At 42.5% G+C, this 27,646-nt stretch overlaps 2 protein-coding genes across 5 annotated transcripts in view; both read right to left on the minus strand.

Moving 5' to 3' along the window:
- Positions 1-4,037, minus strand: part of LOC308386169 (protein NLRC3-like) — a 33,042-nt gene extending 29,005 nt beyond the window's left edge. For all 3 annotated transcript variants that reach the window (XR_013969742.1, XM_080865516.1, XM_080865515.1), the window contains exons 1-2: positions 3,997-4,037; positions 3,218-3,351 (exon numbers count right to left, since the gene is read on the minus strand). Coding sequence is in view for 2 of the 3 variants with exons in the window: in XM_080865516.1 (XP_080721642.1) it covers positions 3,218-3,336 (119 nt within the window). In the remaining variant the exon portion in view is untranslated. The remainder of the gene's footprint in view (positions 1-3,217; positions 3,352-3,996) is intronic.
- A 4,125-nt stretch (positions 4,038-8,162) lies between these two features.
- Positions 8,163-27,247, minus strand: LOC308386186 (uncharacterized protein). Of its 2 annotated transcripts, none has more exons than XM_080865543.1 (8): positions 27,132-27,247; positions 26,361-26,880; positions 23,828-23,959; positions 21,808-21,921; positions 19,830-19,964; positions 19,550-19,683; positions 19,411-19,459; positions 8,163-8,336 (listed from the first exon to the last, which is right to left on the minus strand). In XM_080865543.1, the coding sequence occupies exons 2-8, from the start codon at positions 26,511-26,513 to the stop codon at positions 8,304-8,306; spliced, it is 750 nt and encodes a 249-aa protein (XP_080721669.1). In that variant the 5' UTR covers positions 26,514-26,880; positions 27,132-27,247; the 3' UTR covers positions 8,163-8,303. The 2 variants fall into 2 exon arrangements, with proteins under 2 accessions (XP_080721669.1, XP_080721668.1); XM_080865542.1 differs by lacking the exon at positions 8,163-8,336 and adding an exon at positions 15,733-16,733.
- Between the last annotated feature and the right edge of the window lie 399 nt (positions 27,248-27,646).

Below are 27,646 nucleotides of genomic sequence, written 5' to 3' on the forward strand. Positions count from 1 at the left end.
GCTAAAGGCCAATCTTCCAACTCTGGCCCAGTGGCATGGGATAGTGAAAGAAATTTTTGGAATGGAGAGGCTTACGTTTGTCCTTAGACTGGAGCTGGAGAAATTCAAGAAGCTCTGGGAAATAAATAAATAGAAAGTAAAAAAAAACAAACTTAAATACTGATCCGTATGTGTAGGTTTACGGTACATATCAGCTTTTAGATGTCCCCCATTACTGATGGAAATCTCACAGTCTAAGAAGGCTAACCTGACACTTTTCATATCCTCCCTGGTGAATTTGATGTGTCGGTCAACCCTGAAATGTGGTACGTCCTGAGATTTGATTTTCAGCCAGGTGTCATCCACAAATCTGAACCAATGGCTTGGTGGTGTTCCAGGGTGGGATAGCAAAGCCCTCTTTTCCACTTCTTCCATGTACAAGTTGGCCCCAACGTTATGCCCTTGTATATGGAATATGTGGAATTAAGACACAGTTCCAAAAGCAAACACACTTGGTCGATGCTGAGAGTGGTCCTGTTGCTGAGATTGGGGTCATCCAGTAATCTCTTACTAACTCCCTCCAACGCGGAAGTGAAGAGAGATGTAACGTCGTACGAGACCATGGTTTCATGTGCCTCCATGACATCTCTCACCTTCTCAACAAAATCCAAAGTGTTCTGGATGTGGTGCTCAGAGCTGCCCACCCACGGGTTGAGGATCGAAGCCAGAAAGCCATTGTTTCCTTTTAGAGATGTTATAGGTGACTAAGTTGATCATACAGACAATCGGGCTTAAAGGTATATGTATATATGTAGATATATATGTATCGTCGGTAAACCATACAAACTTGGTGTAGCTTCCCCTGCGTATAACCTGTGGTATGAGATCAATCAATAGGATTGTCTTGTTCTAACTGCTTCAGACAGTCTATCACCCTCTTCCTGTAACCACTTCCTGGGTCTCGTTTCAGGGGCTCTTAAGTATTTTTGTCTCTGAGCAGTGACAACGTTTTCTCATGATAGTCTTTCTGGTTTACGCACACCGCATGGGTGTAATTAGTTGCTGATTGCATATTATTTTCAACATTTTCCATAGTTACCGACTCTGTCACGGTTCTGGGTCCGTTGGACCCAGTATTTTGAGTTTATTATATTTCGGTTTAATTCTGCTTCATGGATTGTTTTCTTATTCTCGTAGTGATGATGATTATTATTAGTTTCTTGTTTCTGTTTATCCGTGCTTAAGGATTTGTTCTCAGTTATATCTCACGTTTAGTTTAGTTCAGGTTCCATGTGTCATTCTGTCTGTCTGTCTCTCAGTGTAAAGTCTGCATGCTTGTTTAGTAATTCATGTTTCCTGGTTTATTGTGAAAGTCTTTGTCTTATGTTAGTGTGTGCAGCTTGGTTCCCCCCGTCTCGTTAACCCTGATCTCTCCCAGCTGTGTCTCCCTCCTGTTGCCCATTCGCTGATTACCACCCTGTGTATATTAGCCCTGTGTTTTCCTGTGCTCAGTGTCGCGTCGTACCCTCAGATCCTGCCTGTGTGTTCCAGTTAGTGTTTTCATGTTTGGTTTCTGATTTGTTGGTGCCACCAATAAAGCTGTGGTTTTCAGTTATATTTCCGTCTGAGAGTCCTGCACTTGGATCCACATCTCCACCTGCCCGCACACAGAGCCCTGACAGACTCGGGTTTTTACAAATGTTCAGGATGTTGACAATTAATACAGGATAATACAGAGAGGCTTATGATGAAATCCACTTGTCAAATTCAGTCTGAACTTTCTGATTTGGACTTGAACAGCAGGATCAATGCCTTTTCTCTAAGCAGTGCCAGAAGAAAGTAAATGCTTTAGGTTGAACTTTTTTCGCTGCAGTTAAATTTTGATTAATATGTTCATATTGTAATTTACAGTATGAAATTCATATGTTCTGTTTTTGGAAGCCACTTTGCTTTTCTGTTTGACTAAATTCTACTTTCTTAGGACAGGCGTTTGCAACCCTAACGCTCGTGTGAATACATAAGTGCTTCTGCAGCCATGACAAAAAGGGTTTCAAATTTCCATCACTGCTAATAGCAGCTGCAGCCAGAAAATACCTTTGACCCCACAGAATCAGTCATTGAACCTTTTTTTTTTTCTTTTTTTTTTTTCACAAAACGACAAAAGATGATGTATGCACAGTGTTTGGGAGTAACGGAATGCATCAACCGGCGTTACGTATTTAGAATGCAAAATATGAGTAACTGTATTCCATTACAGTTACCATTTTAAAAGGTGCTATTCAGAATACAGTTCCTTTGTTGAAATAAATGGATTACACAGCGGTCTTTTCCTGTTTCATATGTTAGGCTATACCCTCTCTAGTTTTGGTAATTCCACACCAGTGGAAACCCAAACAAAACACACATTAAGAGGCTCTAATGCCCGTGTCTCAATCTAACAGCCCATGTCACCTCTAATTGCGGCCACATAATGATGTGAAGAAATTTTTTTTTTTAAATTATTATTCAAAAAATGATTTAATATGAAGGCAATAGCAGAGTGTTACAAGCATCGTCCTAAAGAATGTAGCCTGATGGGCAGTGTAGTCCGTGCTGCAGGGAGAATGGACTGCCATACCCGTTATGTGTCTGTGAGCGAGGGGGAGAAAAATCTTGTTTTTCCTCTGAAACAATAAGCTCTGTTGGAGCAGCCTTTCAACGCCTCTCTCTGTCTCTCGCTAGCAAAGTTGACCCAGACAACAAAGCAAAGCTAGTTTTCAGCTACGAGCCCGACAAGAACCCGACATATTAGCCAGAGGTCCCTTTACTATGGTTCGGAGCTGCGGACCTGTTTTATATACGCACGGAATAGTTTTCTATACTTTCTGTGAAGTGCAGCCTTACCTAATGTCCACCCTACTGTTACTCATTTATATTAAGATTTAAACATCTAGTTGGTATTGGTATGGCGACTAACCTTCAGTAATAGTAATAAATCACACAGCAATAGGACATTCATGTAGTTGTAAAAAGCATGATAATATATGAAATAATCCAAAGTATTCAGAATACGTTACAAAAGACATTTTGGGGCATGTAATCTGTAGTGGAATACATTTTTAAAGTAACCTTCCGAACACTGTGTACGCAGAGAGAGAGAGAGAGAGAGAGGGTGAGTGTGTGTGTGTGTGTGTGTGTGTGTGTGTGTGTGTGTGTGTGTGTGTGTGTGTGTGTGTGTGTGTGTGTCAAAAACACTTACTTTGGTTCAGCACTGAAGTATGGAGGTTCTTCTTTGGAACAATCACTCTTCACTGCAACATAGCTGCATCCTGGAAACTCTGCTGGTCCCTCCTCTTTCTTCACATCATTTATTTTCATCTTCCCTGAGTCAGCCTGAGAGGGAAACCGACTGTGAGTGCCAAACAGAAAGTCTCTGATGCTAACAGGTGGGGCTCTGTGATTGGTCCACTTGAAGTGACTGAACCAATGAATAAAGAGCAGGGTTTGTTTATCTTCACCCAACAGCTGCCTGTCTCCTGTCCAATCACTGATGCAGGATTCCTCAGCCCACTGAGATCTTTGTGAATACAGAAACTGTCATCTGTTTCACTAAACAAGTTTTAGCCCCTCCCCTTTTTTAGAAAGCTTTCTTCTAATTGGCTGATCTCACAGAGGGGTTAAACACAAAGTGCACTGACGATATACGTCTGTCGCCTCTGCGTGACACTAAACATATGAAAGACTGTGAGTCTGTAAAGCAGTCTGATCTTTGAGCTCACAGGCAATCCTGGGTTTTCTTACTGATTACGTATAACACTGAGCTCCTTATTAGAAGCTCTGGACATGTTTGATATGAACAGAAAACAGGAGAAGAACAGATCCACAGAGACTCACAGTCAAGTTTGATGTTGGTGCCAGGAGCTGACGACATCACTGATAAAAATCTGCTGTTAAACATGAGCGAAGGAGGGGTGTGATATCGACGGGGTGTGTGTGTGTGTGTGAGTGAAATAAAAAGAAAGCTGAGAAAACACTAACCTGCGTCCTCTAAGCTCATGTGGCAGCTCCCTTTATTTCCAGGAAGTGATTCAAACATGTGTTCAAACAGTTAGAGCATGGGGGAGGGGCCATCAACAGCAGGAGGCGGAGGTAACCAGGCAGTGTTTGTATTAGTGGCACAGACACACTCGAGCATTCCTTCAAAGGCTGACGGTTATCAATAAAATGCAGACTTATTTTACTTACTTTTATTCACCCACTCGTATAACCAAACACCAACAAAGTACAAAACATGGGAATAAACACATTAAACCTCATCTTTATATAAATTAGTATAAACAATTTGTGATCATTTGCACAATGAATGCATATTTGTTTCATGAGTACCATCACCACAGGAGAAGAAGAATGGAAAGGCATTAAAGAAGAAAAAAAATAATAGAAAGTACACAAAAAAGATGTACACGCCCTGTACTACCATTGTTTTTGTCAATGGTGACCATTCATCCATAAATCTGTTTAGCAGTAATTTTTCCCATAATTCCCAATCTTCCCTCAACGTCTCCAACAAACAGCACCGAGCAGGGCAGAGATGATAGAGACACATAACAAAACGTACCTCAACGTTTATAAAATATATACACTTCACGCAACAAACACAGCAGTACTGTTCATCCAAAATACTTTACCTGTTCATCTGTTTAGAGGCAGTCACCCTCTACAAAGTAGGCAATAGAAAGAACATATATGTCTTTGTATTTTCCATCTTTTCTACAGATATTAAAAAGTTTGTACAGAGTGTCTGTACCTTTGCCAACTCTGCTCTGATGAAATTTCAGATTAATTTTTCAGATGTGACAGTGGGATTGTGAAAAAACCTTGGATATCAATGAAGCTCCGCCTCCTACAGTTTCCTGTACTTCAGGTTAGTCGAACAGAGCGCCTGTTGCTTTTTGAGGAGTCATCAAGATCAGGTATGTAAAGAAGAGTTTTTTTCATTGTCATCAGAGAGTTTTATGCTAACAGTCACAGTTAACATTTGAAAAGACAAATGTTCATTTACATTGAACTTGTTTTCATAATCTAGCTGAATAGATGTTCATTTTCATGGTTCAACTGTAGAACATGTCCTTTAGTGTTGGTGAAAGATGTTTGGGATGAAGATTAGAGGACATAACATTAAACTGAAGCTATAAAATCCTAACATGTGAAAAAGTATATATCATGTGTGTAAGAACACTTATCGAGACATTATACTTTGTAAGTATTTCAAAATCTGCCATGAAACTGTTGGAAAAACCACAAAAGTGTATTTAAAAAAAAGTATTTATATAGTCTTTTTTTTTTTCTTGCCTGTTCCGTTTGGCTCTTTTGCATCAGAATTATTGTCTAAAGGCGAAGAAAGCTGCCCAACGGATTTACTTTACCAAATGGACCGTCCCAGCCTTGCTGTAATGGTCTATTTGATTCACCTTTTATTGTTTATTTTATTTTATTTTCACTTGTTAAATGCAGACTTGACTGGTGAAAAGAAAGGGAAGAAAGAAAGGGAAAGAAAAACAGCAGGTAAGAGGGACGGGGATAAAGTGCAAAAACAAAAAACAACAAAATAAGCAGACATAAAATACATATATCAATCACCTGGATCACCTGTTGAGAAAGAAAAAAGAGAAAGCAAGCAGAAGAAAAAAAAAAAGAGCAACATAATAAACAACATCACGATGATCTCTGGGAATGTAACAGTAAATATTAAATATTAAAGATTATTGTGCAGCACGTAAGATCGACAGCGCACAGTGTGCTTTGAGGTAGGAGCCAAAAAGGGTGTAGTTTGTGTGTGAGAGTCCCCGTGTGTACACCTGTGAGCATGGACGCGCTTGTATTTAAAAGGTTCCTTCATGTAATGATCTGCTAGGGGGTGTGGGGCACCACAGCCCCGTCCTCCAGGGCATGAAGCCGGTATGGAGGAGATCAAGACTCCAGACATCCAGAACACCTCAGACCCTCAGAACACAAGACACCAAGGAAGACCAACAGAGGGGCAGCCGCGCCACTATCCCAGAAAGAGCTGAGGAGAGTCCCAGATGAGGGCTCACTTGGAGGGCCTGAGATGTCCCTAGAGAGGTGGCGTCTGATACCCAACCTGACATATAGACACAGACATATAGGCACACACAGATACAAACATCCATTCCCACCCTCATGCTCTCATATGCAATTACTCAACACTCACCCAACATGGAGACAGACATAAAGAGACACTGTACACACAATCACACTCCGCAAGTGTACTCTAAGCCCCAGGTCTACGTACCCTTGCCCCCCGGGGGGGGAACTGCACCTAGACCCAGGTGGTGTTACCCTTTTTCCTGGGGTGGAGAGAAGCAGACCCCGATCGGGCGGCCATCTCCTCCTCCTAGCCCCCCGCTCCAGCAGGCCGCAGAGAACGGGGGTGTGTGAAGACTCCAAACCTCCCTCAGCCCGCTCAAATGTAGTGTTGATGCATGTGTGTTCGTAAGGTGCATTTAAAACCTAGGAGGGCATGGAGCCACCTGCCAGAGAGCAGCAGGTAAGCGCATAGCCCCTCCTGATAGCCCTCGATGTCTACATGTATTTAAAATTGAGAGGTGGGCAATGACGCCAGGGGTCAGGTTGTAAACCCTGATGGTCTTTTGGATACCCTGCAGTGTGCCCACCCCCAAGATCCTATATGTATGTGTTATGAGAGTGTGAGTAATGTGAATGTCTAAGTTGTGAGATAAAATTGAGGCAGAGAAAGCCAAAAGGGGACAGAGGGGGGGGATGCCTCTCCTGCACCCTGGTGACACACCTTTACCCCAAGGCCCTGCATGTGTGGGTGATTGTGGTGGAGCGGGAAGAGGGAGGCAGCTGGAGATGGGGAGGGAAGGGAGGGGCACAGAGCCCGGGACAGCCCACCCGACCCCACCACAGAAAAAACTGCACCCACCCCATCATCCACTCATCTTCCAGACTACACAGGACAATAGATGCCTGGGCTGAGATCTTCCTCCACCTCTCCTATATCTCCCGAAGAGAGGAGACCTCCTGCAACATGTAACAGCCTCCCCCACCAGTTGAAGAGTCCCCCAGGTGGCTAGATGCACAGATGTGAGAAAAAAGTATATTCCTTACTGTTGGGGGGAAGGGAGCGCCATGCATCGCAAAGACCAAAGTCGCTCATATACTGTTTGATTATATTTGTGGACTGCCAATTACGCTGAGTTCCCGCTGTATTGAGCCTATCCATTTCTTCATTAGTCGAAGGTTGAGGTCGCCTCCAAGAACAAGTGTGCCATCTAAGTGTTCAGAGAGTGCACTGAAAAAAAACGTGAAAGAATGAGGGATCATCAACATCTGGACCATATACACTTGCAATACATAGCTTTTTTTATCAAGTATAGATAGTTTAATGATTAAGAATCTGCCCTCTGGATCTATAACTGTATCGAGTACCATGAAATTAATATTTTTATGTATTAAAATTGCTACTCCCCTTTGTCTAGAATTATAACAAGCTGAGAACACATTGGGAAACTCAGGTGTTTTAAGTTCATTCGAACCTCTAAGAGGTCTGTGGGTCTCTTGTAAAAGGACAACATCTGCCTGTAGTTTTTTGAGTTGGTTAAATATTTTTAACCTCTTTTCTCTGGAGCCAGCTCCATTTATATTCCATGTAATGAACCTCAGTGCACCCATAGATGTGTGTGTATAACTAGGGATGTACGCTGTGTGTGTCGCTTAGACAGGTGGAAAGAATACGTCACTTGTTCATAAATAAAGAGAAGGAGAGAGAGAGAAAAATGTGTGGCGAGATGCTCCCTGAGTCTGACTATGAGTCTGACTAGAGTGACGGTGTAAATTCTGCTATGATATCACACTTAAGATGCGATTTGATACCGGTAAGTTAAACAGATGTTAATGCAAGTTAGTGTGAGTGGATAGGGAAAGGGTGTAGCGGATTCTTATCTGGTGTGAGGTTAATACAGCCACGGAGTGATGTTGGGGTCTCGGTGGAGCTGTCCGTCCACGTACAGCGATGACAGCGCGGGAGCCCTTCTGGATGAAGCCGCGTCGGATTGGGAAGAGGACCCTGCGTCGCTCCAGGATCTCTTTTGGGAACTAGTTGTTTACGCTGAAGTCCGTTCCTTTTAATTCCCTGCCACGACTTTTCACCTGTTCCTTTTGTTTGAAGTGGCTGAATTTGGCCACAATAGGACGTGGTCTCCCGGTCGCAGCCCGCATGGGGCCGATGCGATGTACCCTATCGAAGGCGATGTTCTTCACCATGTCCTCCGGCAGCTTTAGGTGGGTTTTGATGAAGCTTTTCACCGTGGTCTCCGTGTCTTCTCCAGCGGCTTCTGGAATACCAGAAAATACAAGATTATCATGCATGCCACAAGCTGGTAGATCAATAGCTGTCTCTTTTATTTATTTATTTTTTCTGTTTAGCTGGGTAACATTGTCTGTGAGACATTTCACTGACTCCCTTAGCGTGGCATTTTCAGCAGCGAGGGTTTCCACCTGCTGCTAGCTGAACCCCAGGGATTCTCACAAGGATTTAAATTCCTGGTGAAGAATCTCCACCAAGGACAGGCTTGCATCAAAACTGGACAATCGCTTGTCGATTTACTCCAGTATGTTGGCAATATCTTTGTCTGCTGGCGATGTTGTGCCAGGGGAATCTGCCGGGCGACATTTTTTCGATGACGGCGTCTCAGATTTGGCCAGGGAAGATGCACTCTGAGCCTTCTTCATTACGAGATCCTGGAAGCACTGATTGATGTCATCTTGGAGAGCCTCTAAACTCTCCCCGCTGTTCTCCAGGGTGTTGGAGATGATTTAGACAAGTATTGTAAGTTATAAGACAATTGATAAGTGTATTTGGTAATACTGAGGCTTAAAGGAATTTGTTCAATTCTAAACTACCATTCGCTTTAATTTTCCGCCAAAATCTCCGGCGTCTGACGTCAGTTACAACATGAGTCGCTTACCTTGTCCGTCACTTACCTCAGGATCTCACTCCCTTCCATTCCTAAATATGTGTGCGACTGAGAGTTTGGAAAAATGTGACTGAAATATGTGAATTGTTTTTCTGTATTTGTTTGTGACTGTATTGTGAAAAGATGGCGCCGGTGAGGTCGGCTGCCGTCACGACTGCTCCGACCACCTTTTCTTTGTTTTTGTTTTTCAAGTTAGTTTTCAGAGTTTTTAAATCGGCAAAATCATCACCATTGGGTACATTAGGTATGACAGTGACACTCTTGTTTCTATTGGTATACAATGTACTTACAATTCGAAGTTTTTAATTCTGGATCCGAGCTGGCCGAGTGAGATCTTGAGGGAGAACAAAGGACAAGACGCGAAGTGGCGGCCGCGAGGGAAACGAGCCGGCGTCAGGAACAGGCTGAGAACTCGTGCACACCGCACACCTCTGCCTAGCATCCTGCTTGCCGCGTTACAGGACGCACTCGACGACGCAGACTGGGGCATGTTCAGGAACAGCTCCGATGATGACGTCAACGTGTTTACGGAAGCGGTTGTGGGATTCATCGGGAAACTAGCGGATGATACCGTGGAGACAAAGACTATCACAACGTTTCCCAACCAGAAGCCGTGGGTGGATAAAACCATCCGCGACGCTCTGAGAACCCGCACCGCTGCTTACAACACGGGACTCACGACGGGGGACATGGACCCGTACAAAACCGCATCATGCCCCCCCCACACCCTCTAGCAGATCATTACATGAAGGAACCTTTTAAAAAAAACAAAAAAAAAAAAACAAGCGCGTCCATGCTCACAGGTGTACACACGGGTGATCACACCCACAAACTACACCCTTTTTGGCTCCTACCTCAAAGCACACTGTGTTCTGTTGATCTTATGTGCTGCACAATAATGTTTAATATTTAGTATTTACTGTCATATTCCCATATATCATTGTGATGCTGTTTATTCTATTACTCTTGTTCTCTTCTGCTTGTTTTCTTTTTTCTTTCTCAGCAGGCGATCCAGGTGATTGATATATGCATTTTTTTTTCTGCCCGTTCTGTTGGTTTTTGTTTTTTGCCCTTCTCCCCTGTCCCTCTTCTCAGCTGTTTCTCTTTCCCTCTTTCTTTCTCCCCTTCTTTCCCCCAGTCAAGTCTGTCCCGTATTCAGTAAGTGAAAATAAAATAAACAATAAAAGGTGAATCAAATGGACCATTACGGCAAGGCTGGGATGGTCAGTTTGGTAAAGTAAATCTGTTGGGCATCTTTCTTTGCCTTTAGACAACAATTCTGATGCAAAAGAGCCAAACGGGACAGGCAAAAAAAAAACAAAAAAACAGCGTCATATGATGTGCGGAAGGCGGTGAAAGAGGCGAAGCAGCGCTACGGGAGGAAACTAGAGTCACAACTCCAACAGAGTGACTCTAGGAGCCTGTGGCGGGGACTAAGGACAATAACGGACTATAAAGCACCAACAACCGGTATGACGAACGCGGCCGTGACTCTGGCAGACGAGCTGAACACTTTCTATGTTCGCTTCGAGGCTGCAGCTAAGGACTCCAACGATGCTAGTGCTAGCGGCGCTAACGGCTGCAGACAGGAAGATACTGCCAACACCGGAAACGTGCTCGTCATCTCCGAGCATGAAGTAAGGAAAGCCTTCAAGAGAGTGGAGGAGTCCAAACCGTCATCAAACAGCTCTACAGACACAAAAACGTGAAAATATAAACAACCAGACTATCAGCAGTGATTTAAGTACTTTAAGACCTGTGTGAAAATCATTTACAGTATATATCACAGAATTTAAGGCCTTTATAATCACAGAGCATACAGAGAAAAGTACTAAACTGAATCAATTTCAGCTTTTGTTTCTCATGATGTATATTGCATCAATAATTAAATTTCATTATCTGTATCTTTACCACACATGTGCCACACATCGGACTACAAACACGCACATTACCAACTCCGGAAGACGATCAAAGCAGCCAAACGTGAGTACAGGGACAGGGTGGAGCAACAGTTTGACAACCCTCGGAGTATGTGGCAGGGACTAAACACGATCACAGACTTTAGAGGGAAAACCAGCACACCGCAGACCACGGCCTCTCTGTGTGAGGATCTAAACGTATTCTACGTTAGATTCGACACAGCGAACACCATGAGACCGGACAGTGTGCGCACCGCGGATGACGTCAGTGCGCACACTGTGTCTGAGGAGGATGTGCGGAAGTGCTCCAGGAAGGTGAACGCACGCAAAGCTACTGGTCCGGACGGGATTCCCGGCCACGTCCTCAAGTCCTCAGGCTCAGCTGGCTGGAGTGTTCACACACATCTTCAACCTTTCCCTCTCTCTGTCTGTAGTCCCAGCCTGCTTCAAAATGGCCACCATCGTCCCTGTACCCAAATCCTCCACCATCTCCTCATTGAACGACTGGCAACCTGTAGCCCTGACCCCCATCGTAAGCAAATGCTTCGAGAAGCTGGTCAGGGACTTCATCTGCTCTGCACTACCCGACTCACTGGGCCCTCTACAGTTCGCATACCGCCACAACAGGTCCACTGATGATGCCATAGCCCTGACACTACATACTGCCCTGTCACACCTGGAGAAGAGAGACACGTATGTGAGAATGCTGTTTGTAGATTACAGCTCAGCATTCAATACCATCGTTCCCTCGAAGCTGGACAGGAAACTGCAGGATCTAGGACTGAGCAGCTCCCTCTGCAGCTGGATCCTTAGCTTCCTGTCTGACAGACGCCAGGTGGTCAGACTGGGCAGCATCACCTCATCCCCCATCACACTGAACACTGGTGCTCCACAGGGATGTGTACTGAGCCCTCTCCTGTACTCACTCTACACCTACGACTGCACAGCCACTAACAACTCCAACATCATTGTGAAGTTTGCGGACGACACTACAGTGGTGGGTCTTATCACCAACGGTGATGAGACAGCTTACAGGGAGGAGGTCAGCGCCCTGACCCACTGGTGTCAAGACAACCATCTCACCCTCAACGTCGCAAAGACAAAGGAGTTGATAGTGGACTTCCGGAGGTGCAGAGAAGTACACACCCCCATCACCATCAACGGCGCTGCTGTGGAGAGAGTGAGCAGCTTCCGGTTCCTTGGTGTACATCTGGCTGAGGATCTTACGTGGTCAGTACACACAAACAAAACAGTGAAGAAGGCGCAGCAGCGCCTCTTCTTTCTCAGGAGACTGAAAAGATTCGGCATGAACCCCCGCATCCTCAGGACCTTCTATCACTGTGCCATTGAGAGCATCCTCACTGGATGCATCACCACCTGGTACGGCAACAGCACCGCCCACAACCGCAAAGCTCTCCAGCGAGTAGTGCGGTGCTCTGAACGGATAATTGGAGGTGAGCTTCCCTCCCTCCAAGACATCTACAGGAAGCGGTGCCTGAGGAAAGCGGGGAGGATCATCAAGGACTCCAGTCACCCCAGCCATAAACTGTTCAGACTGCTTCCATCAGGAAGGAGGTTCTGCAGCATCCGGTCCCGTACCAGCAGACTGAGAGACAGCTTCTTCCACCAGGCCATCAGACTGCTGAACACGTCATAGACACCTCAGCTTCACTACTGGAACTTCAACATTATGCACTCCATACTGTACAGTAATGCCACTGTTTTGCACATGTCTCACTCTGTATATTTTATTTTATTTTATTTATTGTTGACTCTATTTAATTTGTAAAATATGTGTATACACACACACACACACACACACACACGTAGAAAAACATTTAGTATACACATCCAGAAATTTTTTTTTGCATATACTATTATATATTGTACATATATTTATTAGTTTCAGATTTAGCCATTCGTATATTTTGCCTGTTAATGTTATTGTATTTTGCACAACTCTGTTGCTTGTGAAGCTCGCACACAAGAATTTCACTCGCATGTGCTGTACCAATGTTCCTGCACATGTGATGTGACAATAAAAGTGATTTGAGATACTGTAGGTTCAGTGAATGCTTACATTTCACTGATTAGAATATACTGGACATTCAAAGCTAAGATTCAGCGCACTGTGTTTAGAGGCTGGGATTGGATGAACTCATCATATATACAACCTTTGATCATCATTTATGTCCAGTTGAGAATTAATCTGTGCACTCACATATTAAATGAACTGAAATCAGTAGTGTGATCTCCAGTCTTGATATATTGAATGAGAGAACTGACAGCTGTTATTTTAATCAGCCTGTCTCAGTTGTTTTAACTCTTAAGTATCACAAAATAATGTGGTAAGATCTGGACTGACGAGTTTACTGTCAGCATTTTAATCCTAGTTTAAAGGCTGTAGGCTGCAGCCGTTGCTCTAACACTGTATGAATGTAACAGGGCTCAGTGCTGGTTCTAATAGTCTGACCTGCTTCCAGCTTTATTTGTGAAGAGCACAGCAGCTTACAAAACACGTAGCTAGCTCGTACAGCTGCGACGTAAAATTTTCATAAGCTAAAATGACCTTAAAATAACGGGGCTACATGCGGTGATGCTAGCGTTAGCCATGTTAGCACGTTACCTTCACAGGTGGTCAGACTGCCTAAACAGGCACTCAGTCAGAGGTTGGGCTCTCTGTTTCGCTGCAGGGTCCCTTCATCCTTCACATATCCATGTCGAGCCGAATGTAAATCCCGAGGCTGAACGGCCTTTGTCAGAGGTGTGGACTCGAGTCACATGACTTGGACTCGAGTCAGACTCGAGTCATTAATTTTATGACTTTAGACTTGACTTGAAAAAATGTTCTAAGACTTGTGACTTGACTTGGACTTTTACACCAATGACTTGGGACTTGAATTGGACTTGAACCGGTTTACTTGAAAAGACTTGATATTTTACCCCAAATATAAAATTTAACATGCATATTATATAGAGATTGAAAATGTGACGTCATTCACGGGTAGAACCGCAAAGGATTCTGGGAACTCGTGGCAAGCGGTACTAGGCTTTCAATTAAAATCAGTTATACAGCGATAAAAAGAAACACAAAAATGTCAAGAAGCTGTTGTATTATTAACTGCAATAGCCGGTCGCATGACAGCCACGGGAAGCCGACGGGTAAAGAGATCGGTTGTTATCGGATTACGTCGTTGAAGAGAAATTGTTCGAGCCATGTTTCCGAAGTAACAAAGAGGCGACGGGTGTCCTGGATTGCAGCCATTCAAAGGTCAAATATAACGTCCCAGAACACTCCAGCTCACAGGTTAGTCTGCTCCAAGCATTTACACGAAGGTCAGTCTGCTGTTGTAGTTAATGCGTCATTTTTCTTAACATAATTGGTGATATAGGTTACAAGCAAGTCTGGCGCTGAACAGAAATGGTCGTGCTATGCTCCTTTATTTATTGTGCATAAATAGTGAATTGTCCTGACACAATATTGCGTTTCGCTTCTGTTATTATGGTACATTGACAAAAACATATACTTTTATTCACAGGATAAAACAGTTGTTTTGTATCACTAATTGCCCAGTACGATTACAGCATACAATATTATTGTCACTGCTACATTTCTGTGATGCTACCAGAAATTATTTCCACTACTAATTAATTACCGTTGAGCTCAAAGGTCCTATTAATAAACGGTTAAGGAATGTGTATTTATGACGACAATTTGTGAGACTGGTAAACTTATGATATGTACGATGGTCTTTCGTTCTACACGGTGCATTTCAAGGTCCTGCACCCATCCGTCGGTAAACTGTACCTGGGCTTGTTGCAGTGACCTGAAGTTACTAAACTTCATGAGTGTATGCACTCACTCCAAGAACCGTATGATTATAAATATGCATATAAATATGCTACGATGAGATAGCTGACTTCATCTAACTAGCAAATGTTGTCCAGGCTACGTTGGTGATGCAGTTTTTTTTAATATGTATGATATTTTTGTCATGCGATTTTAAAGCTGGTCCTACAACCGCATCCAAGAATAACATGCAGCTTATCTCAGAACCGTCGGTGAAAATTATTCTTGGAGCTAGGTTTAATTGAGCTGCATTCTAAAGAGGTGCAATTTTACAATTTGTGTATATTTTCTAAGTTCACTATTTTGTCATGTGTTGAGAAAAACACAGATTTTAAAATTACATGGTCTAATATTTACATTTAGCATAACTGCAACATGCTTTTTTTTTTTTTTTTTAAAGACTCGAAAGGACTTGAAATTCAAAGTTTCAGACTTGAGACTTGACTCGGACTTTTACACCAGTGACTTGAGACTCGACTCTGACTTGCCTGACATTACTTGAGACTTGACTTGAGACTTGAGGATAAAGACTTGAGACTTACTTGAGACTTGCAAAACAATGACTTGGTCCCACCTCTGGCCTTTGTACAAGCACACAGGCTTCTCAGCAGGGCAAAGCTATGAGCTAGAAAAATCCAGGCTGGCAGGCAGCCAACATCTGTCCAACCAATCAGAGAGTTCCTTACATCCCACAGTGTGGCTAATTTGAATAGCAGCAGGATTTTTAAAATGAAGTTGTTAATCCAATTGCTAATCCACATGTTAATCCCTGAGCGAACAGGGAAATGGATTTTGAAATGCAGTTTATTAAAGTGCAATTCGAAAAAGATTTTTGAAATGAAGTTTATCAAAGTGGAACTTGAAAATGTTTTTGAAATGAAGACTTAAAAAGCATTTTAAAAATCAGTTTATTAAATTGGAATTCAAAAATGAATTTACAAATGCAGATTTTGTTCTACAATTCATTATTTAAGCACAGAATTCTTTATTTCGATGCGCGCGGCTCTTGTGGTCCTCCATAGTAGAAATGTGAGATAACAAGAAACTAAAACAATCTTCTACTTTGTTTTTCTGAACTTGTAGAAATGTCACATGCATATGTGGTTATGCAGGTATAGATTTACTTAAATATAACCAGTCCATATATTGGTCAACTGTGACAGTTGAACTCTATCTCACTGAGTAAGGAGACTAGTTAGAACCTGAGCAGAGGGTTAACATATGATGTCAGTATTATCTAAAGGTCTTTGGAAGAGCTATAAAAGGGGTAAATGCAGTGCCAAGTTCTGCATAATCAATACAGTTAAAAGAAATATCCAGTTCAATAAATTCAGATGAGCAGAAATATGACAGGAAGTGTCAGTGAATGAGTCCTAAGCACAGGGATAAGAACCACTAGCTGATCGTATTCATCTGGATCTTGTTTGATGATGTAAGATCAGAACATGAGGACTGACTGGGCTGAGCCTGTTTCCTGGGGAAACTGGTCGGAGGGTTAATAGGTGCTGGACCATACTGTCCAGTCCACTTATCAGTGCTGGCAGTCATGTGTGAACCTCTTCAGGGATTCAAAGTTACTTCTCTTTAAGAAAAATTTTACTAGTCTACATACATCCATTTGGACACATGCTCAGTCATCTCAGTCACCTGCCCCTGTTCCAAGCCCACAGGTTGTTTAAGAACAACAAAAGCCCCGCCTCGCACAAATCACTGGGGTGGCTATAAGTCCATTCTGCAGCTCTAATGTAGTTTAAAAACTCCTGCTCCCTATTCAACACTTTAAGTAGTTAAAATGTATTGAAAAAGTTCTAAATCCATTTCTTATGTTGTTACAAGCTACCCTGCTCTCAGGTAGTTAAAAAGTGCACCGAGCCCGCCCTCCAGCACCTCCTTCACTGGTTTTAGCAGCGGGTTGTGGACAATGTGAAGTCCTTTATCCAGAGGATGGCAAGCAAGCTTCTCCAGCCGGGACAGCTGGTGCATCTCCTGAAAGTAACCATTGTGTTTATCACCAATAAAGTCATCACTATTATCATTATCATCATCAGTATCATCGAAGTCATCACCATGCTTCCAGCACCACTATCACCATTATTAGTAATATTATCACAGAATTGTGAAAGAGACTGAAGGTTATGGAGAGACAGATAGACATACATCTTATGCTTCATTATACCTAACCCTTTACATGGTGTTAGGGTCCAGGTTTAATATTGGAAAGAAATAGCTGCGCAGTGTTAGCAGTGCCATGAATACGTCCATTTAAAAATCTGCATCTTGCATTTATTCAGGTTACCTTTGTCTAATATTAACATTTGTTTAAATAAACACGTCAGTGTGTCCTTAAAAAGGTGGGGAAATAAAGAACGGAGCAAATACGTTTTTCATGGCATTGAACTTGAAATACATGTGAGAATTAAGCGTTAGCGTGAGAAATGCTGTTGTGTGAATGCGGATATGTATACAGACTAGAGATGGCATGATACCACTTTTTTATGTCCGATACCGATATCATAAATTTGGATATCTTCCGATACTGATATGAATCCAATATAGTGTTTTTTTTAAATCAATAAAACTGTTTTTTTAATATCTTGCTGCATTTTGTATAAGTTCATACTTGTTAGGGGTTGCTGAGTGGATGTGGAGAGAAGGACTCAAATGCAGGAGTCACGGTGAAGATGCAGGGTGTTTATTGTGAGGGAGGAATGACGAAAACAGGAGATGGCTGGCTGGCTGGCTGATCTGGACTTGGAAGGCAAACAAGGTGCATAGACAGCAGTGACAACATTAATGACACAACGCCGACCCGGAGAGAACTGAGGACTTAAATACACTGGCTGAACAATGACTGATAGGTGACAGGTGAGTGAGCAGCTGAACACAACTGAACTAACGATGCATGGAATAAGAACTAGAACATAATGCACACAGAGTAACGTAACACAAAACAGGAAGTGGAACGTACAGAGGATAAACAGTGGGCATGAACTGAAAATACTGAGTCAACGACCCAGAAACCCTGACAATACTCAAGTTTAAAAAACAAAACACTAAAGCCATTCTGTTATACCTGTATGCAAAAAATACACTGCACCCAAAATATTTCATAGTCCAGCAACACTGATCAACTCAATAAACTTAAACCTGCACCATCCTCCCTATTCTGGTATTTTAAAGAGTACTTAGCAGAAATATTAAACAACCTAACTAATAGGGTTGCAAACTCCTAGCAAAAAAATATAGGGAACTACCCCCCACCCTCAGCCTCGTGATGCTTAATTGATGTAATCAACTTTAATTTAATGCACGTGTAAAAAAAAAAAATGCACAGAAATAAATTATTTTTCTACAATAATTAAATAGATTCAACATCTTTCTTCAACAGAATTGCAGACTGCACAGATGGTACCTTCCCAAAGGAAAAATTACTATAGCTTAATAGGGTATATTAGACTTAACAGTTACTATATACAGTAATGGACTTCTATTCATTTTACATCAGATTAAAACTTTGGGTGTAAGAGTCAGATAATTATTTAATAAAAGCTAGACATTTTAAATGAGAATAAGAAAGGAAAGTATGTCTTTGTGCCCCCCTTTCCCTGTTAATGCCCTACCTATCCATCTGGCTAAACCTTGCTAGATCCGCCCCTGCACAGTTACCAGCTGTCATCTACGTAGAAAAAGATCCTGGTGGAGAAAGTAATATTAAATAAATTCTATCAACAGCTTATCAAGCTTAAACGTGCTGCTGTTGTTCAAATGCTGGTTTCCTCTTTCTGGTGCAAAGTGGGCCAAAAACAAAGAAGAGAGACGGACTCGACAGAAAAGCCGATCAGCTGATCATTGATCAGTTTCATGATTGAAGTAGCAGCAGGAGAGCGAGAGAGAATGAGAGGCAGTCGCTCCATATATCGGTTGATAAGCTTAAGGTGGGAATGCTTTACATGTTTGTTTACATGTTTGGTAGCGAGACTCCAAATACTCAACCAGACCACTGACAGGTCTCACACGCTACAGCTGCTCTATCACGTTACGCATACTGCTCCGACGTGCTATGGTTATGAGCTGAGTTACGGCATGTCGCAAGTTTTGTGAGGTGCTTTTTTGATATTTAATGGTTCAGATTACATTTTTTGTTTCTCTCCAATATCCGATCCAGTAATTTAGGTCAGTATCGGACCGATACCAATACGTAATATCGGACCGGCCCATCTCTAATAGAGACACGCTTGAAAGCTTTTGCTGTTGAAGTAGAGTGGACCAAAAAGTTGACACAACATGCAGAGAGTCTTTTTCCTTTTTCTGAGAAAGACTGCCTGTGAGCTCACCTTTCACGTAGCCATGCTTCATACAGTTCTAGGGTAATGCGCACAGGGCAGGGTGAAATAAACTAGAGTTAGAATAAATTAATGGTGAAAGTGTTGAACTAATTTTCATTGATAATTTCTGTTAGCATCTGTTAGCAGGTTTAAAGACAGGCAGGCTGATCACAAAGCTTTAATGTGAAGCCTGGATTGGAGCCCTGTACTGGAGATGCCAGGGCACCAGTTGTCATCAATATCATAATCACCATCATCTCTGAAGATATCGATGACCATTACTATCAAAATGATTAGTGTCATCATCATCATCATCCTTCACCAGTGGAGCTGTTTACCTGTGGAACATCCTTGATGTCGTTAAAGTCGAGATTCAGTAACTCCAACCTGAAATCAAATCAAATACAAATGTGATACACACACGCCACTCCAGTGGGGCGGAGTTACGTGGATTTGGTTACCTGGTGATGTGGTTACCTGGTGAGGCAGCAGAGGGCCTTGGGCAATGAGTGGATGCTGTTTCCCTCCACAATGAGAATTCTGAGCTCCACCAGAGCCTGAATGTTCTCTGCCAGGTTCTCTAGACGGTTAAAGGCCAAGTGAAGGAACACCTGGGGATTTTAAACATATTAGCTAATCCTCTCTGAATCTTCTACAGGTAGTTGTACTGAATAACCAGACTACTCATTCCAGAGTTTAGCACACGTAAACATACACAGTATTTCGAATTTGTGATATTAGCCCCACATGAACATACCAGAGCCTTCATGTTGTAGACACAGCCCGGGATGTGAGTGATGAGGTTGTGACTGAGGTTGAGCTTCCTCAATTGGGTCAGATTAGAGAGAGAAGCCGGCAGCGATGACAGCTGGTTGTTGGCTAAACTCAGCACCTAGAACAGGTGGTTTAGATAACCACATATATTACTCCTGTTTTCCACTGCAAATCCAGTAAACCTCAGAATAAGTGGATCAAAAATACCGTTGTCTTATTTTTAGGTGTATCCAAAATCTTGTGTTGCACTGTTTAGCTCCAAACCAAAAGCAAAGCAAACTTTGTGCTATTTTAAGGGAAAAGACTTGCTGGAAAATATAGTGTATAGTGTATGATAGTTAAGGACCTTTAACTGACAATCATCTGTTCTGTTGTTTCCTAAAGGTCTCTTTATTCTTTTGTATTCAGTGGCATTGTTTCTGTTTATGCCATGGTTTCGGACATATTGGGTTTGTTTTGTTTTTAATTTCCTTTCTTCCTTATTAAGGACGAAACCATCTAGGTCAGGAGGAGTTCAGGACCAGCAGGATGGTAAGCATGCAGGAGCAGAGTGGCATGGACAAAATGAGAAAGAGCAAGAAGCTGAGATGATAGCTGGCACTTCAGTACATTCATTTCATGTGCCATGCTGCATATGATGTGCTACCCAGTCCAGCAAATCTGCACATCTGTGACAAGAGTGAGCACCAACATGTCTTCTATGCCCAAAGGAGAATATCCTAAAAAGCCTTTTAGGAGGGCCACTGCCTCCGGCCAATGCCAGGACCAGTTGCTGAAGTGTGTGGTAAATGCATTTTCAGTGCAGATCTGCAGCCAAAGGAAAATCTCCTTTGTTAGGGCTGGAGAGAAGCCTCAGTTAAACTCTTGACCATAGGGGATGAACTCCAGTCCTCGAGAGCCAGTATCCTGAAACTTTTCCACGTGTCCCTGCTGCAACGCACCTCAATAAAATTGGTAGGTCATTAGCAAGACCCTAGCAAGACACTATAGACCTCTCTAAAGTACCAAGAACATGTAAATCAGTGCCAGTGGAGCAGCTTGAGAACAAACAAAGTGGTAGGCCATCACTTCTGCCACTGAAGCCGCAGAAAGAGCCTGCAGGTAGATTTGGATCAAAAGGATGGGTCCTCACTTCATGACCTCAGGAAACATCACTGATGATGTGTCCCCTGTGTATGCATCTACAAACCGCTTCTCCGTCATTTTGGATGTGTGACAATCCAGGATCAAGTGAATGAGACCCAAGTCACACAGACCTAGAAACTATTCTATGGCAATCATCTGTTGTGAGGGAAAATGAGTATTCCCCACATGTTTGGCAAAAATATCTGCATAATACCCACAATTTAAATGGAAATGAGCGACTTGTCCGCAAATACTGTCCAGGTATTCTTCAACCAATCGTGGAACAGACACAAAATGGAAAATAGGGTCCCCTTCTAAGTAAAAGTTACCCCTTTTTTAAATATAGTGGCTGCAGTTCTGACAAACAACTTTTATTTTGAAGGCAAACGTTCCCCATTTCTGGTTGAAAATTATGCACTACTGAGTATTTGCAGGCAACAAAGAAAACTACAGACAACTGTAGCAACCAGAGCAAAACATGAGGAGCTTTTTGTATCAGCCACACTATAAATGTGGCCAACCTTTCCTCCAGTTGCTGAACAGAAACCACACCCCACAAACACCATCTGAACCCAAACTATTTAGTGCATCTTAGTGCATAAAGTGCATCAAGTGACGAAACGTTTCTCCCACTGAAAACGCTTCGTCCAGATGAACAGAATCAACTTTTGGAGATTTATTTACCTGGATGAATGAGCATGCATGAAAACGTCAAGCATATTTACCTGCTAAAATAAAACCTGCACAACATTTTAAAGAGCTGTTTTCAGGAGCAGTGATCACAGTAGCAATGTCAGTAGCACTAAAGTGAGAAGCTGAAGAATTTTCAGCAGTACCTCCAGCTGTGTGCAGGCGCCCAGCTCTTCAGGAACCTCTTTAAGTCTGTTTCTGTAGGCAAATAAAACTCGGAGTTTCCTCAGCTGACCGATCTCTGGTGGCAAATTGCTCAGCTGCACACACACAACACACAAATAACACCAGGAACAAGCATCTTACCATAAATATAAGGAAACAGATATAAGAGAAGCCATTCCAGGAAATAAAGTGAAAGATGTTAGAATTAAACTCTTCACAAAGTGCCCTGAAATCCAGATTGAAATATAGAATAATTATAGACACAGGGTGTCACGGTTCTGGGTCAGTTTGACCCAGTATTTTGAGTTGTTATGTTTTGGTGTGTTTTTGCATTTTGGATTCTTTTCTTATTATGATGATAATGATGATTATGACTCTATGTTTCAGTTATTCTTGTTTAGGGATTAGTCCGTAGGTTTTGTGTTCTCATGCTTATTGCAGGTTTAGTTCAGTGTCTAGTCTGTCTCTCAGTGTCGTGTCTGCGTCTTTGTTTAGTGGTGTCTTGTTTCCTGTTTTACTCTGAAGGTTCATGTTCCTGTCTTATGTCAGTGTTTCTAGCTTTGTTCCCCCTGTCTCATTAGGTCTTATTCCTCCCAGCTGTGTTCCCCTTCTGTCTCTAATTCCTTGATGACTTCCTCAGTGTTTTTAAGCCCAGTGTGTCTTCGTGTCAGTGTCGTGTTGTCTGTTAACATTCCTGTCATTCTAGCTACACGTCATGAGTCATAGTTTTTCAGTCTCTGTTCTGGTCATGTTCATAGTAATCTGCTCCTGTCATGTTCTCATAGCCTTTCATGTACCAGTCCAGAAGACTGTCTTTTGCTTTTTCATGTCATGTGCGTACCTCTTAGTTACAGTCCAAGTCAGTCTTAGTTTTTCTTAGTCTTTAGTTGTTTCCCAGTTTAGGCCCTTTGTTTAGGTCATTGCCATAGTTTATGTTTGGTTCTTTTTGCTTTACTGTTTACCGGCCCTAATAAAGGCTCACTTTAAGTTCAGTAAACGTTTTGCCTCCTTCGTCTGTGTCCGCACCTGGGTCCTCCAAACACCCTCCTCACGGTCTGCCCTCGCAGACCGTGACACAGGGAAAATAAAACTCTGAATAAGAGACTTTATCAAGTGTTGAGGGCTGAAAATTTCCTGTTTACAAAACATTTCACAAACAGGTTTAGCTCACAGGTTAAGCAAGGCTAACAGCATATGACAGAAACAGCCTGCCATGCATGCTGGCACTACTCAGGGCTCATTATGCTGCTGAAGGTTGAAGGAGGGTGGAGGCAGAAACTGGATCCTGGTAGATTTCAGTGGGGATTAGAACTTTTATTTATCCAGGACACTGAGCAGCTGCACAGGAGGAGGAGGCAGAAGGAGGGATTGAAGGAGGTCAGTACCTCACTCATAGGTACATTACATGACTTTTACTTTAAATTAAACACATGAACATCAATATGCTCTCACTGGTGAGCTCGTGAAAACACCTGGATAACACCTCCTATTACTGAATAAAAGACTTGGATGTTTATCAGGCTTCAGCAAGAGACTCTCATGGTCCATCATGGGAAATGTAGGATCTAGTGTTTGTGGAATAGTATGTCTGTCCTCTCCCCTGCAACACCTGTTCTCTAATAAGATGATATAATTTCATGGAAGAGCTGTTTTTAAAATCACCGCATTAAACGGTTTAACAGGGTTCATGAGTGTTTCCTTAGTTTTTTTGTACAATAAAGGGTTACTGTTGATCAACATGAGGGATAAATATCTATGTGTGTGTCGTGTTACATGAGTGTTTTCTTGTGTAACTTTGTATTTGCTTTCATTTCCATCCTCATATGTTCTACCATAAAATAAACATCTGGTTTATAAAAATTTTAGCATCAAACGTTTGAATTATTCTGTAACCATGTGGGAGTCAGTCTTTGAATGAATCCTGACAAACTCCTGCGATGTCATATGTTAAAACTAAAATGGTTCAGTGGAGGAGGAATGTCAGGTATCAGGTGTGTTTACCTGGTTACCCCACAGATTGAGGACCACCAGGTTAGACAGCAGAGCCAGCTGAGAAGGAAGAACAGTCAGGCTGTTGAGAGACAAATTCAGCTTGTCCAACTCCAACAACTCCCACAGTTCATCTGGAACCTCCTGTAGAGTGAAACAGAAAAGGAAGCTGCTGCTTTCCACTCAGAATTCACCACACAGCTGGAAAAGTTCTCACAGCACTGTTCTTTAGTGTACATATTTAATTTTTTTACATCACAAAAGACAGAAAATGCAGCTGACATGTGGAAAGCCTGATGTTTGAATGCTCCTAAATGTTGCTCGATAAAACAGCTTAATCATTTAAAATAATAATTAATATTTCAACCAGTTACCAATAATATGGCCTAAATGTGTCACGGCCAGGCGGATCAGCTGCACGCTGATCAGCCCTCTCTGTTTCTCTCCCTCTCTTCCTCTTCTCTCTCGCCGGGGCGGAACTCACTGTGGGTTCACGCCCTCGGGAGATGAGACACCTGGGTCTCATTAAGGGGAGCAGCATTTAAGCCAGGAGGTAACTGCTGTTCGTCGCTGGATCGATGTCTACCACGCGTTAGTGAAGTCAAGCTACAGCAAGTTTAGTTAAGAGTGTTTCCCTCTGTGCGTCGTTCTTAACCCTGTCTCCCTGTCCACAGAGCTTCCTGGATTTTTCCCCCGTGTGATTCCCGTGTGGCAGTGTCGGAGTGTGAGCCTGTGATCGTGTGAGTGGATATTCTGAAGAACGCGTCCTTTCCCTTGGACTTCCCTGGAGACCCCTTCTCCCCCCACTCCGCTGTATATAACAATATAACACCCCCCCCCCCCCCCCCCCCCCCCCCCCCCCCCGCACATTCTTGCATATACACCTGGTGACTTGTAAATAAACCCTTCTTGTGAGCATCAGAACCGGAGTCCTGCGCTTGAGTCCTCCTCCATACCGTAAAAAAATGTCCTCTCCTGTTGAAGCCAGCTCATATTTTCATTGTTTTAAAGTCATCAGTATTTATTAACACGAGCCCAAAACATACTGTGCTGTACTGTGTGAGGAGAAAATGCCCATCGTTTCATCACATGGTGTGATTACTGTGTGAAAAGTCACTGATAAATGTCACGCTGGCACTGATCTAATGCTTGTTCACAAATGTGCCAGTGTTCATTTTGACAGATGAAGAAGTTAAAAAGAAGTTAAATATTTAAACTTGGGTCAGTGTCTTATGAAACAAATCTACAGTTAAAATATGTTTACACACTGCCAGTCAAAAGTTTTAGAACAGCCGAACTTTTGTCCAGTTCAAGTCATTCAATCCAATGAAAAGCTGAAATTGTACAAAGGTAAGTGGTGAACTCTCAGAGGTTAAACAAAGGTAAGATTACCCAAAACTGAAAAATAACGTGCATTTCAGAATTATCCAAAAAAAGGCCTTTTTCAGGGAACACAACATGGGTTAACAGTTTAAAGCTGTTCTGCAGTAATGGAGGTTGATCAGGCGATGAAAGCTGGTGCTACTAACTCCTACAGGTGGTTCTGGATTACTTACAGCCCCCTCTGTCTGCATAAAAGCAGTGTTGGACCACACTGTGGTACCATACCCTCATCTCTCTGCTGTTTGTGCTAATGGAAGCTCAAGGTGGAGGCGACCGTTGGTTGAAGACTGAATGGGGATGGCTATATATTGGGACCAACCTGACGCTTGCTACCTTTAATAAAATATTTGATTGTTGTAAAACCACAAACCCTTGGCAGCGTTGATCTTTCCTTGGGAGCAGGGAGTGGGGCCGTTATTCGTTTTGAGGGTTTTTTTTGGTTGCCTCTGGGTTCCCCCCAGGTGGGGGTGTAACAAGTTCATGATTTCTTTTTTAACTGCAACTGCTTGTTTGTACTATGCTTTCATTTCAGAGTGCAAAGAGATATTAAAATGTATAATTTCTAATAAAAAAAAACTTCTAAACCTTTTGACCTGAGTGTATATAACAGGGATCTCATCACGTGTTGCGCAGTATTCAAAACTATAGTTAGTGGGTGAGGTTTCAATTGGTTCTGTGTTACCAGTGGTATTCAGTTCAATTCAATTCAGTTTTATTTATATAGTGCCAAATCACAGCAAAAGTTACCTCAAGGCGCTTCATATTTGAAACTAAAATCTCTGCAGTGATTCAAAGAAAACAATCCTAAGTGGATTTGCACTTGCTCATAGGCAGCAAGAGTTGGAAAGCAAACAAAGGAGTTTAAATAAGTGAAGATTGATTAAGGCTGGCATGAGGAACCAGATGCTGTCATATCTGATCAGATCATATCTGAATAATTGACTGCGTTCCCAGAAGGATGAAAGAGGTGTTGATCACAGTGCAGGCTGATGATGGAGCTTCAACCTGCATCTGAGATAACACTTGGATCTTGGATCTCATAGGGCTAAACTCTGAATGTACAAGTGTAGACACCAGGATGTGTGCTTGTACATTATTAATTGAAACCACAGAGATGGCAGCAGTGGCCATTTGTACCTAAAAGCAGGTGTTGCTGTCATACCTTCAGACCTCGGCGAGCCAGGCTCAGAACATTGTATCCAAACTGTTTGACGGTGAATCTTCGTATTCTGTCTGCTGATGTCAAACTGTCTTCCCTCCCTTCGCTCCTCCTCTTCTCCTCCTTCATCTCTTCTGTACACACTATTCCTCCCATCTCCCACGTTCCTTGTTCACAGAGTTCAGAGAACACAGCTGATTAGTTTTCAAAAACTCAACCAGCTGTGTGGTGATGAAACCACATGTTTCTCTGCTGTGGGACAGATATTACATGTGATTGTGTTCAGAGGCCAGAACCTCTTGTCTAGGTGTTGTTCTAATGTTTCAAATTAATTTCTACAATACAGATGTTGTGATGTGATGTTCAGGTATCTTTTTTTCCTAACAGGCCTCAGATCAACAGATGTGATCAAGGTTGAAGACAGCTGTTTTTCCAGTGTCTGTCCAGATGTTTTTCTGCTGTTCAGAAGTTTCTTAAATGTCCACTCTCGTCTCTGGGACCAGTCAGTTGCATTTCTTGCCTCCTGTAGGTTAGAAACAGATTTAAAATCCACACACAGTGGGCAAGATCGCATTGCACGTGTCACCAATTTTCTAAGTAAATATATTTCTGAAGGTGCTGCTGACATGAAATTATCACCTGATGTTGGTAACAACCCATCCAATCCTCACATGCAAAGAAATCAAACCACAGATGTCCATAGATTATGTGTAATAATGAGAAATGACACAATACTTGAAGAAAAAACCCATTACAGACACTTTGATATCCTACCTCACATCTGGACATGTTTCAGCAACGCAGAGCAGAAGGATCAATGCCTATTGGCAAAATCATGGCATAAACAAGCGGCTGTTTATCTGGCACTGACAGAGAGACGGACATCAAGCTTGAGAAAAGGAAGGAAGTCTATTTAAGGAAGAATGCGCACACACACACACACAGCTGCTCCTGTCAGTCTGCTGCACACTCTCTGACACCAAACTCCATAATCAGGTCATTTCCAAAACAACCATGTGAAACTAAATGCAAAGAGTCTAGTTCCACCTACATGTAACAGCTGAATGTGATTGCATTCCTACAAATGAGTTAAATGTTAATTTATTGTTAACAAAAGTAAGAGAGTCCTCTACCTTGTCTCTACATCACCTCTGTCCTCCTGGCTGTGACCCACATATGAATCTTAATGTTCCACGAAGGATGATGTGTTAGGAGGACAGAGCAGAAAAGAGACAGCCAGAGAAAATCAAGAGCGTAATAATTCTAACTAGCACATATCAATAGTTGGA

The sequence above is a fragment of the Rhamphochromis sp. 'chilingali' genome (assembly GCF_963969265.1).
Source record: "Rhamphochromis sp. 'chilingali' genome assembly, chromosome: 18".
NCBI classification, from domain to species: domain Eukaryota; kingdom Metazoa; phylum Chordata; class Actinopteri; order Cichliformes; family Cichlidae; genus Rhamphochromis; species Rhamphochromis sp. 'chilingali'.

What these genes read in the sequence shown, in the direction of transcription:
- LOC308386186 (XM_080865542.1), bottom strand. Translation starts at nt 26,513, where the DNA reads ATGGGAGGAATAGTGTGTACAGAAGAGATGAAGGAGGAGAAGAGGAGG. An exon ending in TGGCTCGCCGAGGTCTGAAG is followed by an intron (nt 23,960 to 26,360) that starts GTATGACAGCAA and finishes TTCACTCTACAG; the next exon opens with GAGGTTCCAGATGAACTGTG. An exon ending in TCAATCTGTGGGGTAACCAG is followed by an intron (nt 21,922 to 23,827) that starts GTAAACACACCT and finishes GTGTGTGTGCAG; the next exon opens with CTGAGCAATTTGCCACCAGA.